A 25,185-nucleotide genomic window follows, 5' to 3' on the forward strand; every position below is an offset into this window, starting at 1 on the left:
AGCTCCACAAGGGCAGCAGACACACGGGAACTCCGCCAACCTGACTGAGAACTGCTTCATCATTCCTTTACTGCCGTTGGATCAAAATCCTGGAAATCCCAACCAGTCAGCATTGTAGGTGTACCCACCCCACGTGGACTGCAGTGGTTCAAGAAGGCAGCTCACCGTCTCCTCAAGGGCAATTAAACTGGCATCAATGCTGACCTTTCCAGCGATGCCCATACTCCATAAACAGAAAAAGAAGTTGTCTCCCAAAATGCAGGAAAGCGTTAACATTTGTGTTGGTCATTGCTTCCGATTTCAGCATTTTTACTCACCTGCCATAAGTAAACAGATGATGCACATCGAGAAAGCCACAACCATGATAATAGGCAGCTGCAAAAGGACAAGAATGACATTTAAACTGTGCTGCTGACTAGGTTTGTTCAGATACCAATGCTAAGTGTGCCATACTCCTTCACGTTGACGTGTGGAAGGGACGAGTGATCCCAGCACAATTGCTTCTTCACGATGACATTGAAGCAACACTAAAGGACTGAGTGCGAGGTTACTGAAGCTATTTTATTCACAAAAGCTGCATCAAAACTGTAACCATTTTATGTGCTAACGCCTCTTCACCCCCAATCTTTGCTTCTGATCACCACACCTCCTGGTCAATCGCTTAAGCTTGTACCACATCAGGGCTGCCATCTACTTGTAATTGACTAACAATCATCAATCGCAGTTTGAGATGCTCCAGTAGCCCTGCCAAATACAGCCCACAGTATATAAACACTGTGATAGCTGTGCAAAAGGACACCGATGAAGCAAACATGATGTTCTTTTTAAACAGGATACCCAATTCGTTTTTCCAATTAAGGGGCAATTTAGCGTGGCCAATCCACCTACCCTGCACATCTTTGGGTTGTGGAGGTGAGACCCACAGAGAGAATGGGCAAACTCCACACGGACAGTGACCCAAGGATGGGATCGAACCTGGGACCTCGGCACCGCGAGGCAGCAGTGCTAACCACTGCACCAGCCTGCCGCCCGAGAAGTAAACATGACGGAGAAGGAAAGTCAATTTCATTTTGCTTATGTAACGACGTTATACAGAGTCAAAATTGTGACCAGAGGACTGCTCAATTACAAAGTTTACAAAAACGAAGGATCAATTTCAAACTCACGGCTAGGAATCTCCACTCTTTCTGGTCGTGTAAAAAGGCTAAAGAGTCAGCCTCGTCCACAACATAGTTTCCAAGGAACAGGTCTATGGAATCCTGCAACAGTAACAAATGTACAGAATGCATTAACTAAACCAAACTGTGCAGTCAAGCGACTGAATTTGAATCTTGATGAAAAGAGAGACATCCTGCTGAAGCTTTTCATCTGGCACTCATCAGGACAAATGTAAGAATATCAAATTTCAAACAATCACAACAATTTAGACTTGTGATTGTTTGAAATTTGAGGGCAGGGAAGAAAGATGGGTTGGGGGGGGGGGGGGGGGGGGGGGAGGAAGAGAAGGTGGGTTGTTGAAAGAGGGAGGACCCCTGTCAGGACATTGTTCCTCTACCCTTTCTGCAACAGTAACAGAGGGAAGAGAGAAATTTGCAGGGATGGGATCATAATTAGACATAATTAACTTCATGGAGCATTGAGAATTGTTGAAAATAAGGCAAATTTTGGTTTTAGGAGTAATTTAAGCTTCTTGGTGATGGTTTCAGCAACACAGGATATACATGTCCCAAGATGTGAACAAATGGAGGAGTATAGATCGTAGCATCAGAGGGTAAGCCCCAAGTGGGGGTAATGTGCGACTTTGACTCAGTGGGGGTGGTAAAACAGATCACCCACCACCTCATTTCTCACTCCATTAAACAATGATTTTATCCTGTGTCTTCAAAGATTTAAAACGTGGAATGAGAAATTCCACTTCAGCTTATCAAATTGTTTTTTTAAAATCCTATACCTTACGTAGATAAACAATTCCCAGTATGTGTTCCAAGCCAAGGAATGATGGGTAAAAGAGAAATTAAAATGGGGGGATACTAATCAAACATTTTACTACCTTTGTTCAAGGTGCATGTCCAGGTAAGATTAGCTGTCTAATTATGTTTAGCAGTTTTGATAGCTTATTTTTCACACTTTGTGATAATAGCATGCGCGAATGTAACACGAGGAGGCTTTTAAAATCACAGTCATTTTAATTTGACCAAAATTGAAAATTAGCCTGGAATTTACCATTCACATGTAAAACTACGGAGGCCCTCTCAGCCCTCCACCTCCTTCAAACTCTTCCTTAAAACAATCTATTTGGCCAGGCTTTGGCAAATTGACCTAATATTTTTTTTCTTGATTAATAAGGGGATCAGGGGTTATGGGGAAAGGGCAGGAGAAAAATATCTGCCACGATTGAATGGCGGGGCAGACTCGATAGGCCGAGTGGCCTAATTCTTCTCCTATGTCTTATGGTCTTTGGTTTATCATTCGTACTTTGATTACACTTCTGTGAAGCGCCATGGAGTGTTTTTCTATACAAGGGGCACTGTGCAAATGCAAATGTTTGTTGATGCCAAAACACAGCTCCTCAGCAAGACAGATTTCTTAGGTTACTCTATCTGGACTATTCAGTACATTCCAAAATAATTATTTAAATAACAATTAAAAAGAATGAACAATGTAATTAAAACAGCCAACACATGCTGTTGCTGCTCAAGATCCAGGGGGAAAGTAATACAGAATGGTTTACCTGTCTAAATCCATCGGAAAAATTATTCTTGTAGTATCTTAACATTGAGTTCCATCCATCCATCACAAGGCCCCATTTTGTTCTCTTTCCAGTCCTAAAGGAAGGGGTGTTAAACACACGGTGAACACTTGATAACTTGCCAAAAATGCCAGATTAGAAACTGGGCAGGAGTAATATTAAAACCAAAAGGCAAGCTGCCAAGGAATTGTACACTGTTTAAAACTGAAGAGGGCAGAATGACATTTCCTAGTTAGGTTCACTTTCAAATAATCTGGGCAACATAGCTGTCCCATGTCAACATCAGGCAAGTCCGACAATGTGGCAAGACAGCTCTTGGAGTCTGCTGGAAAACCCATTCCAGATATTCATGATTTAATCTCCCTACAGCATTTAATTTCCCTACTTAGCGATCCTATTTTCTGAATGCTAGTGCTATGAATAACTGGTCAAGTAACCTATAGTATTTGAATCTCATGAACCGCACTGCATTTACTATCAGAGTCACTGAATGCGATGCAGCTGACTGGAGCACATGCTTTTCTGGTTATCTACACACAAGGGTTTAAATATCCTTCAGGAAGATGCTACTCTGGAGCAAAGGACATACAGATTTCTCATTTGTGAGACACCGTAACTAACAATGTTCAATATCCGCATTGTGAAACACTCAAACTCAACTTGGATCGTGTAGGAATTTAAACCCTAAAAATTGGGCTATTCTACTACCACTTTTCCACTAACGTGAAAATTATCAATTCTCACCTGGTCAGGAAGGTTGGATCAGTCCTTCCCAGATGGGTGGCACAGTGGTTAGCATTGCTGCTTCATTGAATTGATGACCTGGGTTTGATCCCGGCACTGGGGACTGTCCGTGTGAAGTTTGCACATTCTCCCCACGTCTGAGTGGGTCTCACCCGCACAGCCCAAAAAGATGTGCTAGGTAGGTGGATTGGCCACGCTAAACTGCCTCTTAATTGGAAAAAAATAATTGGGTGCTCTAAATTTTCTTTTTTTTTATAAAAGTCCTTGACCAGTTATTCATAGCACTAGCATTCAGAAAATAGGATCACTAAGTAGGGAAATTAAATGCTGTAGGGAGATTAAATCATGAATATCTGGAATGGGTTTTCCAGCAGACTCCAAGAGCTGTCTTGCCACATTGTCGGACTTGCCTGATGTTGACATGGGACAGCTATGTTGCCCAGATTATTTAAAAGTGAACCTAACTAGGAAATGTCATTCTGCCCTCTTCAGTTTTAATATGGCAAATTCAGCCATATTCCCTATAAAATCATCAATATCGAATATAAAAATAGGTGATCAACTGGGACGCTGCCTCAAACGTCGTTTGTCCGACTACCTATTATTTTTCTCAGAATGAAATCCTAGCGTTAAATGTCATTTTGTGGTATTCCACACTCTCCGAAACAGGAAGCTGAATTCAAACCTGGGGTTTCATTGGAAAAGCTGTGATATGTGCGCACATGTCTGTGTGTTAGGGCTGAGGTGCGAGCCATCGACAAACGTTCCACTTTGTTGGTCAGCAACAGTTATCTCAAATCAGGTGCACCAGTGTCAATATTATCCTTATATTTCTCCCGGGCCCTCGCCACGGCAGCACTCCCATCCCCACCCAAAAAACACTCCACCAGCCCAGTGGTGACGGCCACCCTCCAATCCTGGAACCAACTGCGGCAGCAATTTGGCCTGTACAAAATGTCGGACAAGGCTCCCATCTGCAACAACCATAGGTTCACACCAGCACTGACTGACGCCACCTTCAAAAGGTGGAGGCAGGACGGGGGGACACTGACAGTCAAGGACCTATACACGGACGACAGGATCGCAACACTGGACGAACTGACAGAGAAATTTCAGCTAGCTGGGGGGAACGAGCTACGGTACCTGCAGCTCAAAAACTTCCTACGAAAGGAGACAAGGACATACCCACAACCGCCACGACGGACACTACTGGAAGACCTACTGGACGCAAGTATCCTAGAGAAAGGGAACTGTAGTGACATGTATGACCGACTGGTAGATAGGGACGACACCGTACTGGACGCAACAAGAAGGAAATGGGAGGACGACCTGGGGATGGAGATAGGGTGGGGACTCTGGAGCGAAGCACTGCATAGGGTCAACTCCACCTCCACGTGCGCAAGGCTCAGCCTGACGCAACTAAAAGTGGTACATAGAGCCCACTTAACGAGAAACCGTATGAGTAGGTTCTTCCCGGAGGTTCAGGACAAATGTGAGCGGTGCCAGAGAGGCCCGGCCAACCACGCCCACATGTTCTGGTCTTGCCCCAGACTTGTGGAGTACTGGACAGCCTTCTTCGAGGCTATGTCCAAAGTGGTGGGGGTGAGGGTGGAGCCATGCCCGATAGTGGCGGTCTTCGGGGTTTCAGACCAGCCAGATCTATTCCTGGGGAGGAGGGCGGACGCCCTTGCCTTTGCCTCCCTGATCGCCCGCCGTAGAATCCTGTTTGGCTGGCGGTCAGCAGCACCGCCCAGAGCTGCGGACTGGCTGTCCGACCTCTCGGAATCTCTCCAAATGGAGAAAATCAAATTTGCCATCCGAGGGTCGGACGACGGCTTCCACAGAACGTGGGAGCCATTCATGCAACTGTTCCGGGACCTATTTGTGGCCAATGTACAAGAGGAAGAATAGTCGGGGGAAGGTAGCGGGAGGGGGGGGGGGCTACAGGTTCGTTACGGGGGTTCGATGGCTAGCTAAGGCCCAAAACCAAGCTAAATAAACATGTTGAGGGGGGGGGGGGGGCGCAGTTACTACTACGAAGATGCTTACCTGTAAATATGTATGTTAATTTTTGCGCGTTTGTTTTTGTTTGTTTTTTTTTGTTTCTCTCTCCTAACAATTTGTAATTTGTTCAATATAAAATACGAAAACTGAATAAAAACATTTATAAAATAAAAAATCCTTATATTTCTCAACGATGCGGTTTTACCCTAACCGCACAAGCATCATATTTCTAAATTGAGCCTCCGATGCGTCACCTTTCACTGTGGACCTGTATTCACAGCTAATTCCCTGCCATACTGCCCACAGTACAGTTACAGTCCTTGCTGAAACCGCCAATTATAGCAGCCACGCCAGGAAGACCCTTCACGACAGGGTCTGCAGCCACCAAACATTGAACTCTGCAACTTCAAGCATCCACTTTCAAACCTGGCTCAAACATCAAGCTTCATCAGCAACGGGCAGTGAGTACAAAGCCTCAATTTCAAATTGTTCTCGTTAAGAGTAGAGGAACTTAAAAGGAACTTTGGATAGAAGTTATCAAAATCAGAGTGTTTTGATAGAGTAGATAAGGAGAGATTGTTTCCTGGGGCAGGTGGATTGGTAAACAGTGGGCAAGGATCTCCAGATAATTTGTAGAGGGGGATCATGTGATGTGAGCGCGGGATGGTTGCGTTTTCCCCAGCTCCGTCTCGGCTCGTCTTTGAATCCTGGTGCACATTTCAGAATTGCTTTTTCTTGGGCAGGTATGCATCGGATGATGGCCGCCAACCGAGATGTCACCTTGGCTGAGCGTTTTGGTTCGGTGGCGCAGGTCATTAGAGCTCGCTTAGAGGGACTGCGGGGTCCCTTCAAAAGAGAGGTGGAGGTGCCCGAGGGGGTTCTCACACCCGAGAGAGTACTGTCCCTGGTTAGATGATGGCTTTGTGTTGTCGAAATCCTGCAGCGTGGTGCGGCGGTCATCCTGACGGATTGGGGAGATGGGGGCCAGACGGGGTGTTTCTCCCTGGGCCCGGTCCTTGGCGAATTGCTTCGTTAATCCTGACTTAGAGTCTGAGTGCATCAGATTCGATGAAGTATCCCGCCTTCCATAGAGCCCACCAATCACTGGGCCTTTATCATCCAATTCTCGATGCTCATCAAGACGGGTTGGAGATGGCCGAGCAGATCGAGTCAATTCACCCAACCGGGGCCTAGGCTGTGGACCGGAGAGATGGCAGCGTGGCAATGATTGTGCCTCCTGCTCCGATCGGTAATCCTGGAGAGATCCTGGAGTGCGCTGGTTGATTCTGCATTAACCTTTCCCTTCTCGTGTGACAAGGATGGTATCTTTACCCTGCAGAGAAAATGCTGGAAAATCTCAGGTCGGCTGCCAATTACCTGCTGAGATTTTCCAGCATTTTCTCTTTGGTTTCAGATTCCAGCATTGGCAGTAATTTGCTTTTATCCAGTCTTTATCCTGCAATTTGCCCTGCAGTTCTTCAATAACCTTGATCGTTACTCCCTGTTGACCATGTTGTTGGCTTTTTATTGCTGTATTTGTTTCCGTTGGGGAGTGTGAAATGTGATTGTAATGGCTTGTGCTGTTGATTATCCTTACTCTGTGTTAGCAAAATCACTGAGTCAATTCTGGGAAATGTGATTTAGTGCAGAGTTTTACTCCTTTTGGTTATGAAGAGAGCGAGTTCGGGCAGCACGGTGGCACAATGGTTAGCATTGCTACCTACAGCGCTGAGGACCCGGGTTCGAATCCCGGCCCTGGGTCACTGTCCGTGTGGAGTTTGCACATTCTCCCCGTGTCCGCGTGGGTCTCACCCCCACAACCCAAAGATGTGCCGGGTGGATTGGCCACGCTAAATTGCCCCTTAATTGGAAAAATGAATTGGGCACTCTAAATTTATTTATTTTTTTAAATAAAAAAAAATAAAAAAAATGAAGAGAGGGAGTGGAGTCGGGGTGGGGGAGGGGTGGGTAGATGTGGTTGGTCGGGTTATTTCAGTCCTCTTGAGACGGAGGATAGCCCCCTTAGTTAATTTAATTTAATTTAACTTAATAATCTTTAGTGTCACAAGTAGGCTCACATTAACACTGCAATGAAGTTATTGTGAAAATCCCCTAGTCGCCACACTCCGGCGCCTGTTCGGGTTCACGGAGGGAGAATTCAGAATGTCCAAATTACCTAACAAGCACGTCTTTCAGGGCTTGTGGGAGGAAACCGGAGCACCCAGAGGAAACCCACGCGGGCACGGGGAGAACGTTCAGACTCTGCTCAGACAGCGACCCAAGCCGGGAATCGAACCTGGAACCCTGGTGCTGTGAAGCAACAGTGCTAATCACTGTGCTACCGTGTTGCCCTAATCCATTTTGTGCATTGCTTTTGGATTTGTCCGTTTTCTTTTTGCTTTTATGTTTGTTGAATTAAAAATCAGTGCTTCAATCCTTTGGCCTGGGAAGAGGGTGTATCCTGGGGAGGACTGGGTTCCTTGTCTCCTTCTTGCGGATGTGCTTTTTTCCCTTCCTCTGTTTGGGTAACCCTTCGGGTTCCTCTCCTGGGCTGTGGTGTTGGGGTTGTTGTGGAAGGAGGTTGTTCTGGATATCCTTTCTGTGATGGCTGTTGCTTTGAGCTAGGCTGGATGTCCCCTCTTTTGGGGCTCTTTCTCCTTCTCTTCACTGGGCTGAACATTGTGTTAGTTCTTGTCCACATCTGGCCCGGTGGTTTGGGGGGTTGCGTGTCTGTGAAGGGGAAGAGGGAACCGGCCCTCCCTCTCGGGGGCGTCCAATTGTTGGCTGTCTTGACAGTTCTCAAGGGGATCGGGGCTAGAATAATGATCCTTTTGTGATGTGATGCCCTGGATGGTAGGTTATGGCCTTGATGGGGGTGATGGAGGCCCTTGGGGTCTAGTTTCCTGTGTCAATTGGTGCTGGGCTAAGCCAGGTCCGGTGCCAAAGCGGTTATTCCGTTGCCCCCAGGGGCACGGGAGGTTCTTCTCCAAGTGTGTTGGGAATGGCCTCCTGGGAGGCTGGGTTGTGTTTCCTCGTCTCTCTTGGACGCAGTGGCCTGGGGATGGATCGAGTTCTGTGCCTTGGTGAATACCCTGTTGTTCCCCCCCGAGGGGTGGGCATTCCGCTTGTTGATTGAGTGGCCTTTTCTCCTCCTCACTGATGGGTGGTCATTTGGTGGGATAGCTTCCACTCTCCCGTTCTGCCTTGAGAGGCCTGGAGGGTTTGACCATAGCCCGGTCACTTGTTGCTATTGCTGCTGGTCCTCGCTTCCTCTCCTCGCACTTGCAATTCTGCCCTGGGCCTATTTTTGGGGTTTAGTCGTTAGCCATTATGTCTGTAACTCCCCGATTTTAGAGCTTCCAGGTGGAGAGAAAGAGAGAGAGAGATTGGAGAGGAGAGGAGAGGAGAGGAGAGGAGAGGAGAGGAGAGGAGAGGAGAGGAGAGGAGAGAAGAGAGAGAGGCGAGACAAGAGAGAGAGACGAGACGAGAGAGAGAGACGAGAGAGAGAGAGAGGAGAGAGAGAGACAAGAGAGAGACAAGAGAGAGAGAGAGACAAGAGAGGAGAGAGAAGAGAGAGAGAGGAGAGGAGAGACGGCGCTCACCTGGTTTAGGTCACGGCCAGAGGAAGAAAGAAATTGCTTCACACGTTTAAAAGGGGCCTTACAGCCGATCCCAGGGCTGTCAAATTGGAGTCTCTGTTACACAGCCCCCCCCCCCCCTCCCCGGTCTCAGAGCTTGCATCCAAATGCCCGTCCCATGGTCCCACTAGGGGCTGCAATGCACACTTTTGGCAACCCCTCCTGCACCAAGAGATCAAACAACTTGGGTGGAGTTTCTTTACTGCAAGTGGCTAGAACATGGAAAGCGTTACCATGTGAAGTGGCTGAAGTGAAGAGTGCTGCTGCATTTAAGGGGGAGGCCGGACAAACATAAACGGGAGAAGGGAATGGAATTAACAGCAGCAGTGGGACAAAACTCAGCTGGAGTTTAAACATCAGCAGACACCAATCAGACTGAGAGCCTGTTCCTTCTGTGCTCCAGGTTCTCTGTACTTCTACAATGCATTCCTTTTACACATGCTTGGACTCTTTAATAAAAAACAGCCAATGCTGGATGTTGTTTTTATTTTTATTTTTCAGCTTCCACAGTATTTTGCTTGGTTAACTTGGTTAACCTTGTTTGGTTAAACTCGTAAAGCATGACTGCTGACATTTATTTTCCTGCTGCACATAGATTTAATGGGTCACCTTAAACCTTTGCTATGCAACGCCCTATACACAAGATTTTTCATTCTACACACTTTCAAAGACAAAAAAATAGAATGGTTTACGCAGAGAAAATTGAGGTAAAAAGCACGTTCACGGCCATTTCACCATCGAAGTGTTACAGTACAGGAGGGAGCCATTCAGCTCGGTGTGTCTGTACCAGCTCTCTGCAAAAAGCAACTCACCTGGGCCCAGTCCTCCCATAGCCTTGCAAATTCTCCCTCTTCTGGTAATTATCCAATTACCTTTCGAAAACAGCAAGTGTCAACCCCCCCCCCCCCCCCCCCCCCCCCCCTCCGCCCCACAGCTCGAGTGCTTTTTCCCAGCTCCCTTCCCCATGCAATATTAACCCGCTTGCCACAAAACATGCAAGGAGTAAAACTAACCACGGCTGTCAGAGTTAACGCTCAAGAGATAATTACCTGGTAAAGTCAGTCTTTAAGGCCCCAGTTCCAGCATACTGTTTGGCACATGCATTCGCATTATCTGCCCATGCTGTGGACAAATCAAATTATTGCTAAGCTGTAGTGCTTCAGTCAGCAAAGGTAACAACTTCAAAGTATTCAGCAAAAGTAACAGTTGTTAGATTTTATTTTCAAAGTAGATTTTCCTCCCAACTTTTCCCTGGTCAGTTGCCTCCTTTCTTGGAGGCACAGACTCCACACTCCTGGAGCAGGGTTTCCTTCAGCATCCTCTGCTCGCCTAAAAGGTCAATGTGTGCATCATCCCCGGCAGTCAGTGTGGAAACATCCCAATCATAAGACATAGGAGCAGAATTAGGCCACTTGGCCCATCGAGTCTGCTCCGCCATTCAATCATGGTTGATATTTTTCTCATCCCCATTCTCTTGCCTTCTCCCCATAACCCCCTGATCCCCTTCAATCATCAGCCATTCCCATAGTATTCTCACCCAATAGTCCCAAGCGCGCGCACACCTCTGGCAGGGAGTGGCGGGTAGCGACAAGCAAAAAAGGTCTCCCATTCGCACACAGATACATTTCAAACCAATTGTACCATTCCTGCTGCGGCACAACTGAAACGTCCCTGGTGTGTGCTTCAGCTAGGCATTGGATAAACTCACTGCGCTCCTGGAGAAGCACATTGCTCCACAGTAAAATACTTCGCCAAACAGATTTTGGTAACTGAATCCAAACTCACCATTTTTGTAAATCTTTTCAAACTCTGCCTGTTCTTCAATTCTTTGGCCAACGTGAAGAATACCCAGCCTCTAGACCCAATAGAAAAAAAGTAAGAGTTTAATAATATATTATATAACTGGTGGCGAGTTTGTTCGTATATATACACATTAAAAACATTTGTAATATGATACATTACACCTATAGTTCAATTTGGATCTATTTTTTCTGTTTTTAAATGAGGTGCTACATGCGGTGCTCTCAATACCTTAAACTGTAAATAACAGCTCTTAACCATACGGCTCAGTATCTTGCATTTACCCTCTGGTCCTCGAGGGAGTCTGTTTGCTCCTAATCCCAATTAATCTCCATCATGCATAGTAAAGAGTTAGCAGAATGTTTCTGATCAACATCTTATAAACAGCGGCTAGATGAGGGTGTGCAGGATCGGGGCTGACCTGGGCTGTGGTGGCCTCATGGCTGAACTGGCTGCTGTCACAATGCTCCAGTCCCCACATGAAAATGAGCCATTTGGTCAGATACCATAGGACCTCTGCTAACAGGTTAACCTTCCTATGGTGCACTTAATTGCCAGCCTTCAACATTTGGGAGGGGCAATGATAGCAGAATTTGAGGAACAAGACAATACACAGTTTAGTGAGTATCCAAATGCAACATTCCTCTATTCTAACAGCTGAGGATGTGCCACAGAGTACTTAGCACCTTAAAGTGTGGTTTAATATTGAAAACGATGGATTTATAACAAGATTAGAAATATTCCCTGCTAATAATATTTTCTCAAACTTTTTTTTTTCTTTTAATAAATTTAGAGAGTACCCAATTCATTTTTTCCAATTAAGGGGCAATTTAGCGCGGCCAATCCACCTAGCCTGCACATCTTTGGGTTGTGGGGGCGAAACCCACCAAACACAGGGAGAATGTGCAAACTCCACACAGACTGTGACCCAGAGCCGGGATCGAACCTGGGAGCTCAGCGCTGTCAGGCAGCAGGTCTAACCCACTGCGCCACCGTGCTGACTCTTAATCTCTCAAACATGACGGATTACCATAATCATTCATCCTTAAGCACACCATTTATTTAAATTCGGGTGAGACAGTGGTGTAGTGGTAATGTCACTGGACTAGTAATCTAGAGGGCCAGGTTAATGCTGCGGGGACAGGGGTTCAAATCCCACCATGGAAGCTGGTGGAATTTAAATTCAGTTAATAAACCTGGAATATAATGTTAGTGTCTATAATGGTGATCTTGAAAGCCCATGAAAACTAGTGCCCTTGAGGGAAATCTGCCATCCTCATGTGGCCTGGCCTACACGTGGCTCCAGTCTCACTACCCTTTGAAATGGCATGCCACTCAGTTCAGGGGCAATTAGGGATGGGTAATAAACGCTGGCCCAGCCAGAAATGCCCACATCCCATGAAAGATTTTTTTTGTTAAAAACTGTCACTCACAAAAGGACAACACCTGGAAAATACTTTGGAAAGACGCAAAGGAACTAATGCCAACACAAGAACCAGTCACCAGACATGAAATGCAAAGGGACAATTGTGTAATTTAGCTACAATTGTAAAATACAGTGGCTGCAAGAGAAGGTCTGAGGCTAGGGACCTTGCACAAGGAACTCACCTCCTGACACCCCAGAGCCAGTCTACCATCTACATGGCATGAGTCAAGAGTGTGATGGAATACTCTCCACTTGCCTGGATGAGTGCGTTACAACAACACTCAAGAAGCCCAACACCATCCAGGACAAAGCAGCCCGCTTGATTGGCACCACCTCCATCACCTTCAACATTCACTCCCTCTACCATTGACACACAGAGACAGCATGTGTACCATCAACAAGATTCACTGCAGCAGCTCATCAAGGCTGCTTCAACAGCAACTTCTAAACCTGCGACCTTCACCACCTGGACGAATGTGGGCATAAGGTGTATAGAAACATCACCAACTGCAGGTTCCCCTCCAAGGCACTCACCATTCTGACTTGGGACCACGATGCTAATCCTTCACTGTCACTGGGTCAAAATCCTGGAACTCCCTTCCTAACAGCACTGTGGGTATATTTGAACCACATGGGTTGTAGCAGTTCAAACAGCGTCTCACTACCACCTTCTCCAGGGCAATTATTGATACACAATAAATTCTCCTCTCACCAGTGACGCACAGAATCCATAAAGTAAAAACAATTGCAAATATTACCTCTAATTTTGTACTATTCGTTATTAGACTATGTGATATTGCATCACTGAACTCACTCCATTATTCTTCATGACAAATAAATCTTAAAGTTACGTATAAAAATGAATGATTAGCCCATGTCCTTACTCACACAAAGTTCCATTCACTTAACACACCCGTGTTCACTGACCCACAGGAGCTCTGTTTAAACAATAACCAACCTGATTTTTAAATTCTCATTCCATTTTCAAATCCCTCCGTCTTTGTAATCTCCCCATCTCTGTATTCTCCTCCAACACCACGACTCTCTGCTATCTCTGCACTCCTCTAATTGTGGCCTCTTGAAACCCCTGATTTTAATTGCCCCTTCGTTGGCGCATGTTGCTTCAGCTAGCTACGCCAGAACAATGGAATTCCCTCCTTAAACTGGCCCACTTCTTGAACACTTTCCCCCTTAAAGCCTACCTTCTTGGCCAAGCTTTCTGTAACATGGCCTAATATCTCAAACATGGTTCAGTTTCAAATGTTGCTTTATAATGCTCGTACAAGGGCCGTGCGACGTTCTATCACATTAAATGTGCTGTGTTACGTGAACAAACATTGATGTAAATCTAATGCAGGAGAATCATTGACCTACCTCCACAAAAGTAATTCCTCTGACAATATGTTTACAAAATAATTCAGTTTTCATAGAATTTATAATGCAGGAGGCCATTCGGCCCATCGATTCAGCGCCATCAGTACTGAGGTTGTAAGATTCTAAGGACGATCTGCGCATTTGCAACATATTGTCTCCGCTTGATGGCAGCTACGCATGGTCAGTAGCTGCCCACGCGCAGTCCGGAGTCACGTGGGGTGCTCCTTCAGCCCCGGCCCCGCCCCCTGTGCGGCCGCCATGTTGATTGGCCTCGGCCGCCTGCCGGTCTGGTTCAGCCGCTGGCGGCTGCTCAGTGTCTGTGTGAGGCAGTTACTGCACGGAGGGTCCTCGGCAGGAGGAGGGCTGCCGAGGGGAGCAGGAAAAGGCTATCAGCAGCGGGGAAAGGTGATGGAGCGCAGTGCTGGAGGCCTTTAAAATTGGCACTTGTAAAGGCGCCGAAGTTCAGCTTGCCCGGGGCGCCAGCAACCCTAGGGCCGCTGCTGTCTCCACCCTATCCCCGTAACCCCACCCAACCTCTTGGACGTCAAGGACAATTTAGCATGGCCAATCCACCAAACCTGCACATCTTTGGACTGTGGGAGGAAACCGGAGCACCTGAAGGAAACCCACGCAGACACGGGGAGAACGTGCAGATTCCGCACAGACAGTGACCCAAACGGGGAATCAAACCTGGGACCCTGGAGCTGTGAAGCAGCTGCACTAACCAATGTGCTAACGTGCTGCCCCGTGCTGCGCTTTTTTCATGAAGTCCGCCGATTATCAATTTTAAAGTCAACAGAGTGGAAATATTTTAGAAAGTTTGGCAGCAAAATGGAAAACACTACATTGCAGAACATTGGTTACATGGTCCAATTTGACAACCAGCGACATGACCGGATAGGATCATTTACTTTGGTCAGATTATAATGGTCACTGAGATTAAGCATACATCATCACCTTCAGCAATACAAATAGAAGATCTCAAGATGCAATATTCTGCACTGGCCGTGAGTCTGCCCATTCAAGGACTTGGGAAAAGCTGATAATTCTGGCTTCCGTGAGGCAGGGGCTCACAAACCGTGAGTTGCAACTCCAACTGTATTCCCGAAGATGAGATTTTGGGGTCGCTAGCTCCGAGGCAGCAATAATGCTTGGACTGAGTTTTGACAGGTGCATGGTTAATGTTTGTGGTCTCTTCTCCTGTTGGCAGGTGTGGCTCAATCTGCCCTGTGGCCCTGTGGGTGCTACAGTCATAACCTGGGGGAAAACAAGTAGCGAGTCTGCGCTTTTTTCAGGGCAAATTTAGTCGTTTTAAATCCACCCCCCCGTCCCCAACTCGAGCTCAACGACCACAGCATCACCTGCCCCAAGCCCTCAAATTTTCACTCTGGGGCACACAAAGTCTGAAGCATTAAAATGGGGTCCGATTGGGAAAGAGTTTTGGAAGCATTGCCTTGCGGGGTACGGAATCCTGTTTCAAAACACAGGCATACCCCAAGAAAGGGCACGGTTTAAACATTAAATTCCCGCTGGATAATCTGTGAAAGTGCTTCCAACCTGAAGTTGTGATTGGAGAGAGCGGTGAGCTAACAAACTTTGCACCACGTTTGTTCGATCCAAACAGTCAATGCAATTGGTCCGGAAGGCTCCTTCCTGCTGTACCACCATCTTCCCTTCAGCGTCCACCAAGAAATAACTATTATTAAAACAGAAAACCAAGTGATTACGTTTTTAAATGGAAACAGGTCACAATTTCTTTGTAACCAAAGTATCATAGCTTTCATATCTGTGGGTAAAGCCTTTCTAAGGATTTCCATTTCATGTACAAAGCACGAAACCGACTCACCCATACTCATCTTGTTGGTCTGCTACACAATCCAAAAGGATTTGAAGTCGGTCCCATCTCATCCGGCTGCATTCCTTGTGGAAATCAAATGCACAGTATCTAAAAATTAAATGGGACAGCACAAGGATTAGTGACCTTTAAAATAAATAATTCAGAAACATTACGCCCATCATGGAGGACGCAGTATATCATAGAACATAGAACATAGAACAGTACAGCACAGAACAGGCCCTTCGGCCCTCGATGTTGTGCCGAGCAATGATCACCCTACTCAAACCCACAAATCCACCCTATACCCGTAACCCAACCCCCCCCTTAACCTTACCTTTTAGGACACTACGGGCAATTTAGCACGGCCAATCCACCTAACCCGCACATCTTTGGACTGTGGGAGGAAACCGGAGCACCCGGAGGAAACCCACGCACACACGGGGAGGACGTGCAGACTCCGCACAGTTTGTGAAATTCCACCAAACGGAAGCCGTTGAATATTCCGGCACGGTTGACCATGCCAAAATAATAATGGACGTCCGCAAGAAAATAATGATCAAAAAAGTGCCTCACTGAGAGTTCCACCGTGGGGAAGATGTGGAAGACACTGCCAGAAGAAGTAGAACAGGAAATTTGTAGAAATGTATTTAGGAGGATATCAGGAATAGAAAGTTACGCTGATAGGGCTAGATGCTGGAAGGTGGGCGGGAGGCTCGAGTTGAGCATAAACATTGGCAACAGCTTGCATTCGTTTAGCACCTTTAATATTGTTAACTCAAACAAGTATTTCAAGCAAATCTCCGGGCCAGAGCTGATGCCACATGGTCTGTGGTATTTGCCCCAGTTGAGGACAGGTCCACCTCATTTAATAGGGCGCTAGTCGGGAGGGCACAGTGGTCAACACTGCTGCCTACGGCACTGAAGACCCGGGTTCGATTCCGGCCCACTGTCTGTGTGGAGTTTGCACATTCTCCCCGTGTCTGCGTGGTTCTCACCCCCACAACCCAAAGATGTGCAGGTTAGGTGTATTGGTCGCGATAAATTGCCCCTTAATTGGGGGAAAAAAATAATTGGGTACGCTAAATTTTATTGTTTTTAAATAGGGCGCTACTAAAATGACCAATTCTAGATACATCACGTTCAGCCTGAAACAGCAATAATGGAAAAGGCTATTGGTCTTGAAGATGATAGAGGACATCTTCATCCAAACTCCAGTAGAAAAAATGCCCTGCCCAGTCTCACAATTCTTCTTTCTAATTAATCTTTATTATAATAATTTTTTAAAATAATAACCCTTGTTCATCATTATAGATTTAGATTTCATAGAATTTACAGTGCAGAAGGTCATTTGGCCCATTGAGTCTGCACCGGTCTTTGGAAAGTGCACCCTACTTAAGCCCATGCCTCCACCCTGTAACCCAATAAACCCACCTAAACTTTTAGACACCAAGGGGCAATTTGGCATGGCCAGCCATCCAACCTGCACATCCCTGGACCATGTGAGGAAACCAGAGCACCCGGAGGAAACCCATGCCGACACAGTTAAAAAGCACAAACTCCACACAGTCACCAGAGGCCAGAATTGAACCCAGGACCCTGGAGCTGTGAGGCAGCAATGCTGTGCCACCGTGCTGCTAGATTTCTAGAAATTAAAGGCACCACGGGGTATGGGGAGAGAGCAGGAGTATGGTGCTAAGATATTTAATCCAACTGATCACAAGAAATTTCGGGGGGGGGGGGGGGAGGCAAGTGTAAATGGGCTCAACGAATGAGCTACCTATCTATCCCTTAAACCATGAGAAAGACAGCCTCGCAAAAGGTACAGTATAATTAGCAGAGATTCTAATACCATTATTCACAGGCAGTGCAAGGAATGGTCCTGCATAATGTAGTAATGTAGAAAATGTTTTCTTTTCAATAGTCTCATAAATAGCGGAGTCACAGATGCACTAAGCATATTTTGGTTGCAGATGCAAGAGTGGGAAGGCATTTGGTGACTGAAAACGTAGATCAGAAACAAAATGGAGGAAAATGAAAACAGCCTGATAAACATCAGCCAGCAGTTTAAAAAAGTGGTTGGTGAGGTGGGGATGGAGCAGGGGAGTGGGCTCTTTTGGAGGGTTGGTGCAGACTTGATGGGCCGAATGCCCTCCTTCTGTACTGCCAGAATTCTATGATTTCAGACCTGACTGACTTCATGAATTTACTGGAGGAAGCAAGATAGCCAAAGTAGCAAGGGAGAGGGGTTGGGCCATTGAAGGCTGTTAATAATATACCACATGATTGAGCTTTTACAAGCCAAACTCAGTCGGTTACAGGGATCAGACAGTGACGTGGATTAGTAACTGATTAGTACTGCGCTGTAATGTTCTATGGCATTCAAGTGGTCACTGGATAGACATATGGATGAAAATGGAATAGCGTAGGTCAGATAGGCTTCAGATGGTTTCACAGGTCGGCGCAACATCAAGGGCCGAAGGGCCCGTACTGCGCTGTAATGTTCTATATATGGTATGAAGGACAGAGAAGGGTGTTCCAGAGTCACAGAATCATTACAGTGTAGGTGGAGGCCACTCTGGGGTCAGAAGAAGGGAAGGATTCTTCAGGAATATGTGTTGGAGCCTCTCCTGATCTTATCATACGTAAACATATTCACAGATTCAGTACAAGAGATAGCAGTCTGTAAAACCACAACTGTGAACTAAAATAAATGTGGCCAAGACATGCGGCTTCACTTGGGTTGATGAATGGCAAACAAAGTTTAATCCCAACAAATCATCTACTACATTGGAAGCAAAGAAAAAACAGGAGGCTGTTGCTGCTCCAAGAATGGACAGAACTTGCTGAGAGGGAAGTCGAGAAATCATGGGGTGTTAGTTAACTCGCGGCAGATCGCCATTGCCAAACAATGTGAGGCAGAAATAGTGCAATGGGTTTAGTGCTAAATCAATTAATCTCAATAACCCAATAAGGCCACATGAACTCGTAGAATTTACTGCTCAACTCATTGAAAACAGGACACACGCTTCCAATGACTGCAGCACAAGGGGGCAATTCACGCCTGAGACACGGTGGAGAGGAACGGAAGCAGATAACCCAGGGTTAAAGGGTTCAGGTACAAGGAGCAACTGGGGTTGAAAGATGTTATCCTGTGTGACCGACGAGCAAATTCCTCACAGAGGTACCACACGTGAAATACTTACTGGAATAAACTAAACCTCAAATGATATTTTCAAGTACATTCAGGCTCCAGGGGATTAGAGCAAAGGCTCAGGGTTATGAAGGAAAAATTTCAGACAGAAGGTGGGGAACATTTCCGCATGTTAGGGGTGATGAATAACTAGCAGAGCTCCAGGAAATGTGGTTGAGATTGAAACTCAGAGACTGAATTAATTTACAAAATAGTCGTGTTGGCTGACGTGTATATCGGATTACTTCCAACATCCTCCACCTTGTTTCTGATTTTTGTTTTCCTATCACTGCAGTAAGAAGATACTGGGGTTGCATTTTGTAACAGTTCGATTAAATGGGACTTTTCTTGAACCTTTCTTTGAAAGATAGTTTGGGTCAGTTTATAACTCTCACCAAGCCAGAAGATTGCATTCAAGCTCACTTTCATACTTGACACGACAGCAATACCCCACTGCCGTGTCAATCTAGGTTAAGTGGTCAATCATCAAGACATCAAATAAAGGGTCTTATCTACTTTTTTTTTTAAATGGATGGGTGCTAAATATGCCAAAGGACTATACGGAAAAACAGAAAATGCTCCATGTGTTTTAGTCAACATTTCAGCCACCAACATCAAAAATGGATGTTCAGTTAAACCTCTTTTAACTACAGTCAACGTGTCACATATTTATCTGCTCAGCAAATCATTGCATTCCAGAGTATCTAATTGTGACTGCTTTGAGGCATTTCGGAGGAGATAGAACATACAGTGCAGAAGGAGGCCATTCGGCCCATCTGACTGACCCACTTAAGCCCTCATTTCCACCCCATCCCCATAACCCAATAACCCCTCCTAACCTTTTTTGGTCACCAAGGGCAATTTATCATGGCCAATCCACCTAACCTGCACATCTTTGGACTGTGGGAGGAAACCGGAGCACCCGGAGGAAACCCACGCAGACACAGAGAGAACGTGCAGACCGTCCGCACAGACAGTGATCAGATTACATAATACAAGTCTGTCTGTCTTTCCTTGTGAACACCCATGTTGCTCACTGCCTTCCCTCCTGTGCAATAAATGTGAGGCCAGAAGGAAACTGCAGTTATGCAAACAGAAAATGCCGGATAAACTCAACAGGTCAGGCAGCATCTGTGGAGAGAGAAACAGAGTTAACGTTTCGAGTCCGTGTGACTCTTCTTCAGGGTTGAAGAGGGAGTGGAAATATGATGGACTATATAGTTGGGGAGGGGGTGGAGAAGATGGAGCAGAAGGTATGGGGTAGATGGGAGTTAAGGATAGACTGACATGGACACAAGATGAAGGGAGTGTTAATCGTAGCATTAAAGACTAAAGAAGGTGCTGATAGTGGTATAAAGGTGAGATAGCAGGATGTGCTCCTAGAACAATGGTCAGTGCTCAATGAAAACAAAACTAAAGAACAAGTGACAGGTGGCCGGGGGGGGTTTAAATGGAGGGGAACATTCACAGTCATTGAGCTGTTCAACTCATGGTCAGTCCAGAAGGCTGTAACATGTCTAATCACAAGATGAGGTAGGTGATCTTCCTCCAGTATGCTTTGGGCTTCACTGGAACATCGTAGCAGGCTAAACGCAGACATGTGGACATCAGAACGAGATGGTGAGTTGAAATGGCAAGCGACATGAAGGTTGGGGTAAAGCTCGCGGACTGAGCCAAGACGTTTAACAAAGCAGTCAGCCTGCCTGCATTTAGTTCCCCGAATTGGGAGCAGCGAACACAATAGGCCAAATTGAAGGAGGTGCAAATGATACACTGTTTCATCAGAAAGGAGTGTTTGGGGTCTTGGACAGTGAAGGTGGAGGGAAAGGAGCAGGCGTTTCACGTTCTGCAATTGCAAGGAAAGGTGATGGAGGAGTGGACTAGGATGTCACAGACGTGGCGGGGGGGGGGGGGGGGGGGCGGTGGGAATGCATTTGATGGTGGCATCGTACCGGAGTTCACGGAAATGGTGGAGGATAATCCTTTGCATGCGGAGGCTGGAGTGAAAAGTGAGAAAAGTGGGATCCTATCACGGTTCTGGGAGGAAGGGGTGAAGGCAGAGGTGCGGGAGATGGGTCGAACGGTTGAATGTCCTGTCAACCACACTGGGGAGAAACCTCGGTTGAGCAAAAAGGCAGACATGTCAGAAGCGCCATTTTCGAAGGTGGCATCATCGGCACAGATGCGACGGAGATGGAGAAACTGGGAGAATGGGGATTGAGTTCTTACAGGAAGCGAGATGTGAGAGCTGTAGTCAAGGTAGCTGTGGGAACCGGTGGGTTTGTAATGAATAGTAGTGGTCAGCCTATAACCAGAAATGGAGGCAGAGAGGTCAAGGAAGGGACGTGTCAGGGATGGGCCATGTGAATGTGAGAGGGGGTGGAAATTGGAAGCAAAATTGACAGATTTTTCCAGGTGGAGATGGGAGCATGAAGTGGCACCAATAGAGACACTGATATAACAGAGAGTCATGGGAGAGGGTCTGAGTAGAACTGGAACTAGGAATGTTCCACATAACACACAAAAAGACAGGCATAGCTGGGGCCCATGGGGGTATGCACGGCCACACCTCAACCCCACCTCTCCAACTATATAATCCTTCACATTTACATTTCTCTTCAGCGCTGTCGAGTCACACAGACTCAAAACGTCAACTCTGTTTCGCTTTTCATAGATGTTACCAAACCTCAGTTTATCGAGCATTTTCTGTGTTTATTTATTTATTTTTTCCAATTAAGGGGCAATTTAGCACGGTCAATCCACCTACCCTGTACATCTTTAGGTTGTGGGGGGTGAGATCCACGCAGACAACAGGGAGAATGTGCAAACTCCACACGGACAGTGACCCAGAGCCGGGATCGAACCTGGGACCTCGGTGGTATGTGGAAACAGTGCTAAGCACTGCGCCACCGCGCCGCCCCTCCCTTTTCTGTTTTTATTTCAGATTTCCAGCATCAGTAGTATTTTGCTTTCAATTTAGAAAATCGCAGTTGTCCGAGTCACTTCTAACTCTTTAAAAAAAAAACACACAAGAAAAGATTGACAGTATTAAGCTATTGTTAAGGAATGTGGAAACGTACTTAACCATCCCATTGCCCATGTTTGAAGCCATTTTGCAGAAAACCTGTTCAAGGGATTTTTCATGACCCTTCTGGTCAACCTATGGAATGAAATTTTTTTTTTTTATAAAAACATAAAATAGGGTGTCCAATATTCAAAGATAGGAGTTCACAATTTAGTACGATGAAATATTTGACAAAAAATAAAACCTACCAAGTTAATGATCACTTGCTTCCCATAACTAATGAGCTGTGAATCAAAATGCCTTTGAAAGCCATCCATCTGTAATTAAAATTTTAAAAAGACATTTACAATCCACTCTGTCAGACAAAAACAGTCAAAAGCATCAATCATCTACGTCGTGCACTAAAGCTCTAAATCTGCTCTCTATGGCTGAGGTGGTTGCTGATGGGACAAGCAATTGGACACAACACAATAATACAGTCTGCAAACTTACCATGTGGAGCACAGTTTGCTGCCCTGGTACATTCTGGAGGGAGTGAAAATGCCAGTTTCTGAGCAAAAAACAAATCACTTGCCCTATCTTTAACATTTGATTACTTAACACGTTGGTTTATCAAAATCAGCATTAGATTAGAAAGAACCTTACACGTATTGCTTCACCAATTGGAAGACAAAACACCAGCCATCATATTACATTCTAAGCTTTAATCGACACTCACTTATCTTCAAAAAAGAAATACGGTTTAATAGCAGGTGCTTGCAAAGCCTGACCTGTTGTTATTTAGCTACACAAATTCAGCGTTTTTCAAGCAACAAATACATTTGAAACTTAATTGGCAACCGGAGTTCGGCCAAGAAAAAAAATACACATTTACTGTTTTCAAAATGAGCACTGTGTACAAAATAAACCTGCAAACATACAAATAGCAACACAGAAAAACTCTTCACTAGCTGCAGGTCTACAGGCTCCTTACAGAAACTTGTCATTTGGGGTTTTCAAACATACTCACATGGTTCATGGATTTACTGATCTGGGGCTTTGGTTTGTATCTCAAGTTTGGCCTTTGTGACCAGAAAAAGGGAATTGATCCTCGTGTCTTGAAAACAGAGAGAAAAAAAAAGAAATTTATTCAACATCAGGCAGCCCTTTATCCCCCCTTTTACAGTATTGAAACAATTGGGACCGGAAAGTAACTTTACTGCCAATATGTTAAAATTATTTATTAAAAACCTTAACTGAAGGAACTCACAATCATTAACTCCATTCCTTTAATTCTTTATCACCCATTATACCTTCTAAACGAATGTAAACAATGGGAGACAGCGTTTTTCTTACTAAACAATCTTTTGTTCCTGGTTCGCATTGACTTGATGTTCATTCTCAAGAGTCAACACCACCCACCAGAACAAACTGAAGATCAACAACAACCTGGATTTATATGATGTGGGGATGTCAGGCGCTGGACTGGGGTGGGCACAGTAAGAAGTCTCACAACACCAGGTTAAAGATCAACAGGTTTATTCAAAATCACAAGCCTCAAGAGCGCTGCTCCTTCATCAGGTGAAGTGGAGGCAGATTCACAATCACAGCATATATAGGAGAGACACTACCTTGCAATTGTATCTCTCTATGACCAACACAAGCAGCTCTATTATCTGTACATACCTCTGTCAAACTCGGAAAGAAAACCATTTGCAATTACAATCACATCTGAGTTTGTAGGCTCCACTGTATTCGTTTATTATGGGCATCAATGAGTTAAAGCTTCCATTGAATACCTTGTGCCCATTGCATGAACCAGCATTGATTCACTGTCAGAACATACTAGGATGAATATGGGTTAGTTATTATACGCCAGATCAGATTTAAGCACAGTACCACATAAAAGGTACCTCCTTGCCCATTGACTGGGGAAAGTTAGGAGACTTCTTACTCTGCATTTATATAGCATCTTTAACATAGTGAAATACCCCAAGGTGCTTCACTGGAGCAACTATCAAAGAAACCGTGACGCCAACCACATAAAGAAATATTAAAAGCTTGGTCAAAGAGGTAGATTTAAAGAAGCAGCTCAGTTGTGCACCATGTACTGTACCACAACGCTTATACTATGAACTGAGCTCCCAGCTCTCCACCCAACTCTCATGAACCCTTGACCATTATTTCTGCTGCCTGCCAAAACCATCATTCATATTTTTGTAACCTGCAGATTTGAAAATTCTAACACTCCTGGACAGCCTCCCATCTTCCAAAAACTTCAGCTCATCCAGAACTCTATAGCTGTATCCAGTCTTGCACCAAGTTCCTTTCACCCACCACCTCTCTGCTTGCTGACAGTCACCGGTTTCTCAGTTCCCAACACTTTGAATTTGCAGCCTGGGGTTTAAATCCCTTTGCGGCCTCCAACCTCCCTACCTCTATCATTCCTCTGCCCTACATCATTCCAGAAATCTGCAATTCTACAACTCTGGCACCTTTTACATTCCCCACTCTCTTCACCCCACTGTCACTGGATATGACTTGAGTAGCCTCGGCTATACGTTCTGGAATGTTCCCTCCAAACCTCTCTGGTTTTCCAATTCCCCCTCCATTTTAAAAAGCTTTGTTAAAACCCATTTCTTAGACCAAGATTCCCATGCTCCATCCCTAGAATTTTCTAGGATCCGGCAGGAATTTCTGATTGCACATTTGGGAAGAAATCTTCTCCTTGAAAAAGGTGCTTATTAAATGCAAACTATTGCAGTGGTCCTGTCTTGCTATGTCTCACTATTTGTAGCAAAGCCTTCAGCTACTGTGGCTGCAACCTGCTGAGCTCCCTTCACCCTGCCGCCCCACCTCCTCCTTTAATGCCTTCCCAAGATTCACCCTTTTGCCGAGACCTTTGGTCACCCCATCCAATCTCTCAGTTCATAGCCCAGCATTCATTTTCCATTTCCATTTGGGAAGTGCAACATTAAAGTGCTCAAGAAATCTAAGTTTTGTTGTCATGTAACAAACTCAATACAGAATGGAAGTCACTTACTTGTACAAACGATACCTTATAACCAATGTATTGTACTATTTGCTCCGTCTCGATAAAATTTGCAGCATGCCCTTCAGAATCAATACCTAATAAAGTTCAAACATGAAAGTCTATGAACGTCTTTAAATTAATTATAAATTTGAATTATTGGTTATGCTTCTCAACTAAAGTGACAATTTGCATTAAGGCCTAACCTATCAGAATTATTTTCTCCAACGCAACTCATTTCAATTTGCTAAATATCTGAAAACAGGAGACAAAATGGGAATAGAAAATAGCAAAAATGGTCCAAGAGCGATTGAACAAAGCACTGAGTTGACAACTAGCAACTTAAAAGCAAACTAACATTCTCCATGGCAACACCTCTACCAATCAG

The 25,185-nt window shown here is 45.4% G+C and overlaps 1 protein-coding gene across 2 annotated transcripts in view; it reads right to left on the reverse strand.

Moving 5' to 3' along the window:
- Positions 1-25,185, reverse strand: part of LOC119965766 (phosphatidylinositol-3-phosphatase SAC1-like) — a 68,144-nt gene that overhangs the window by 3,563 nt on the left and 39,396 nt on the right. Inside the window, exons 9-20 of one of the 2 annotated variants that reach the window (XM_038796570.1) lie at positions 24,810-24,895; positions 22,797-22,883; positions 22,280-22,312; positions 22,036-22,104; positions 21,843-21,922; positions 15,582-15,680; positions 15,293-15,431; positions 10,921-10,990; positions 10,185-10,257; positions 2,732-2,825; positions 1,167-1,259; positions 318-375 (exon numbers count right to left, since the gene is read on the reverse strand). In XM_038796570.1, the coding sequence (XP_038652498.1) occupies positions 318-375; positions 1,167-1,259; positions 2,732-2,825; positions 10,185-10,257; positions 10,921-10,990; positions 15,293-15,431; positions 15,582-15,680; positions 21,843-21,922; positions 22,036-22,104; positions 22,280-22,312; positions 22,797-22,883; positions 24,810-24,895 (981 nt within the window). The remainder of the gene's footprint in view (positions 1-317; positions 376-1,166; positions 1,260-2,731; positions 2,826-10,184; positions 10,258-10,920; positions 10,991-15,292; positions 15,432-15,581; positions 15,681-21,842; positions 21,923-22,035; positions 22,105-22,279; positions 22,313-22,796; positions 22,884-24,809; positions 24,896-25,185) is intronic. The other variant, XM_038796571.1, reaches the window with a different exon arrangement.

Source organism: Scyliorhinus canicula, chromosome 5 (genome assembly GCF_902713615.1).
Source record: "Scyliorhinus canicula chromosome 5, sScyCan1.1, whole genome shotgun sequence".
NCBI lineage: Eukaryota > Metazoa > Chordata > Chondrichthyes > Carcharhiniformes > Scyliorhinidae > Scyliorhinus > Scyliorhinus canicula.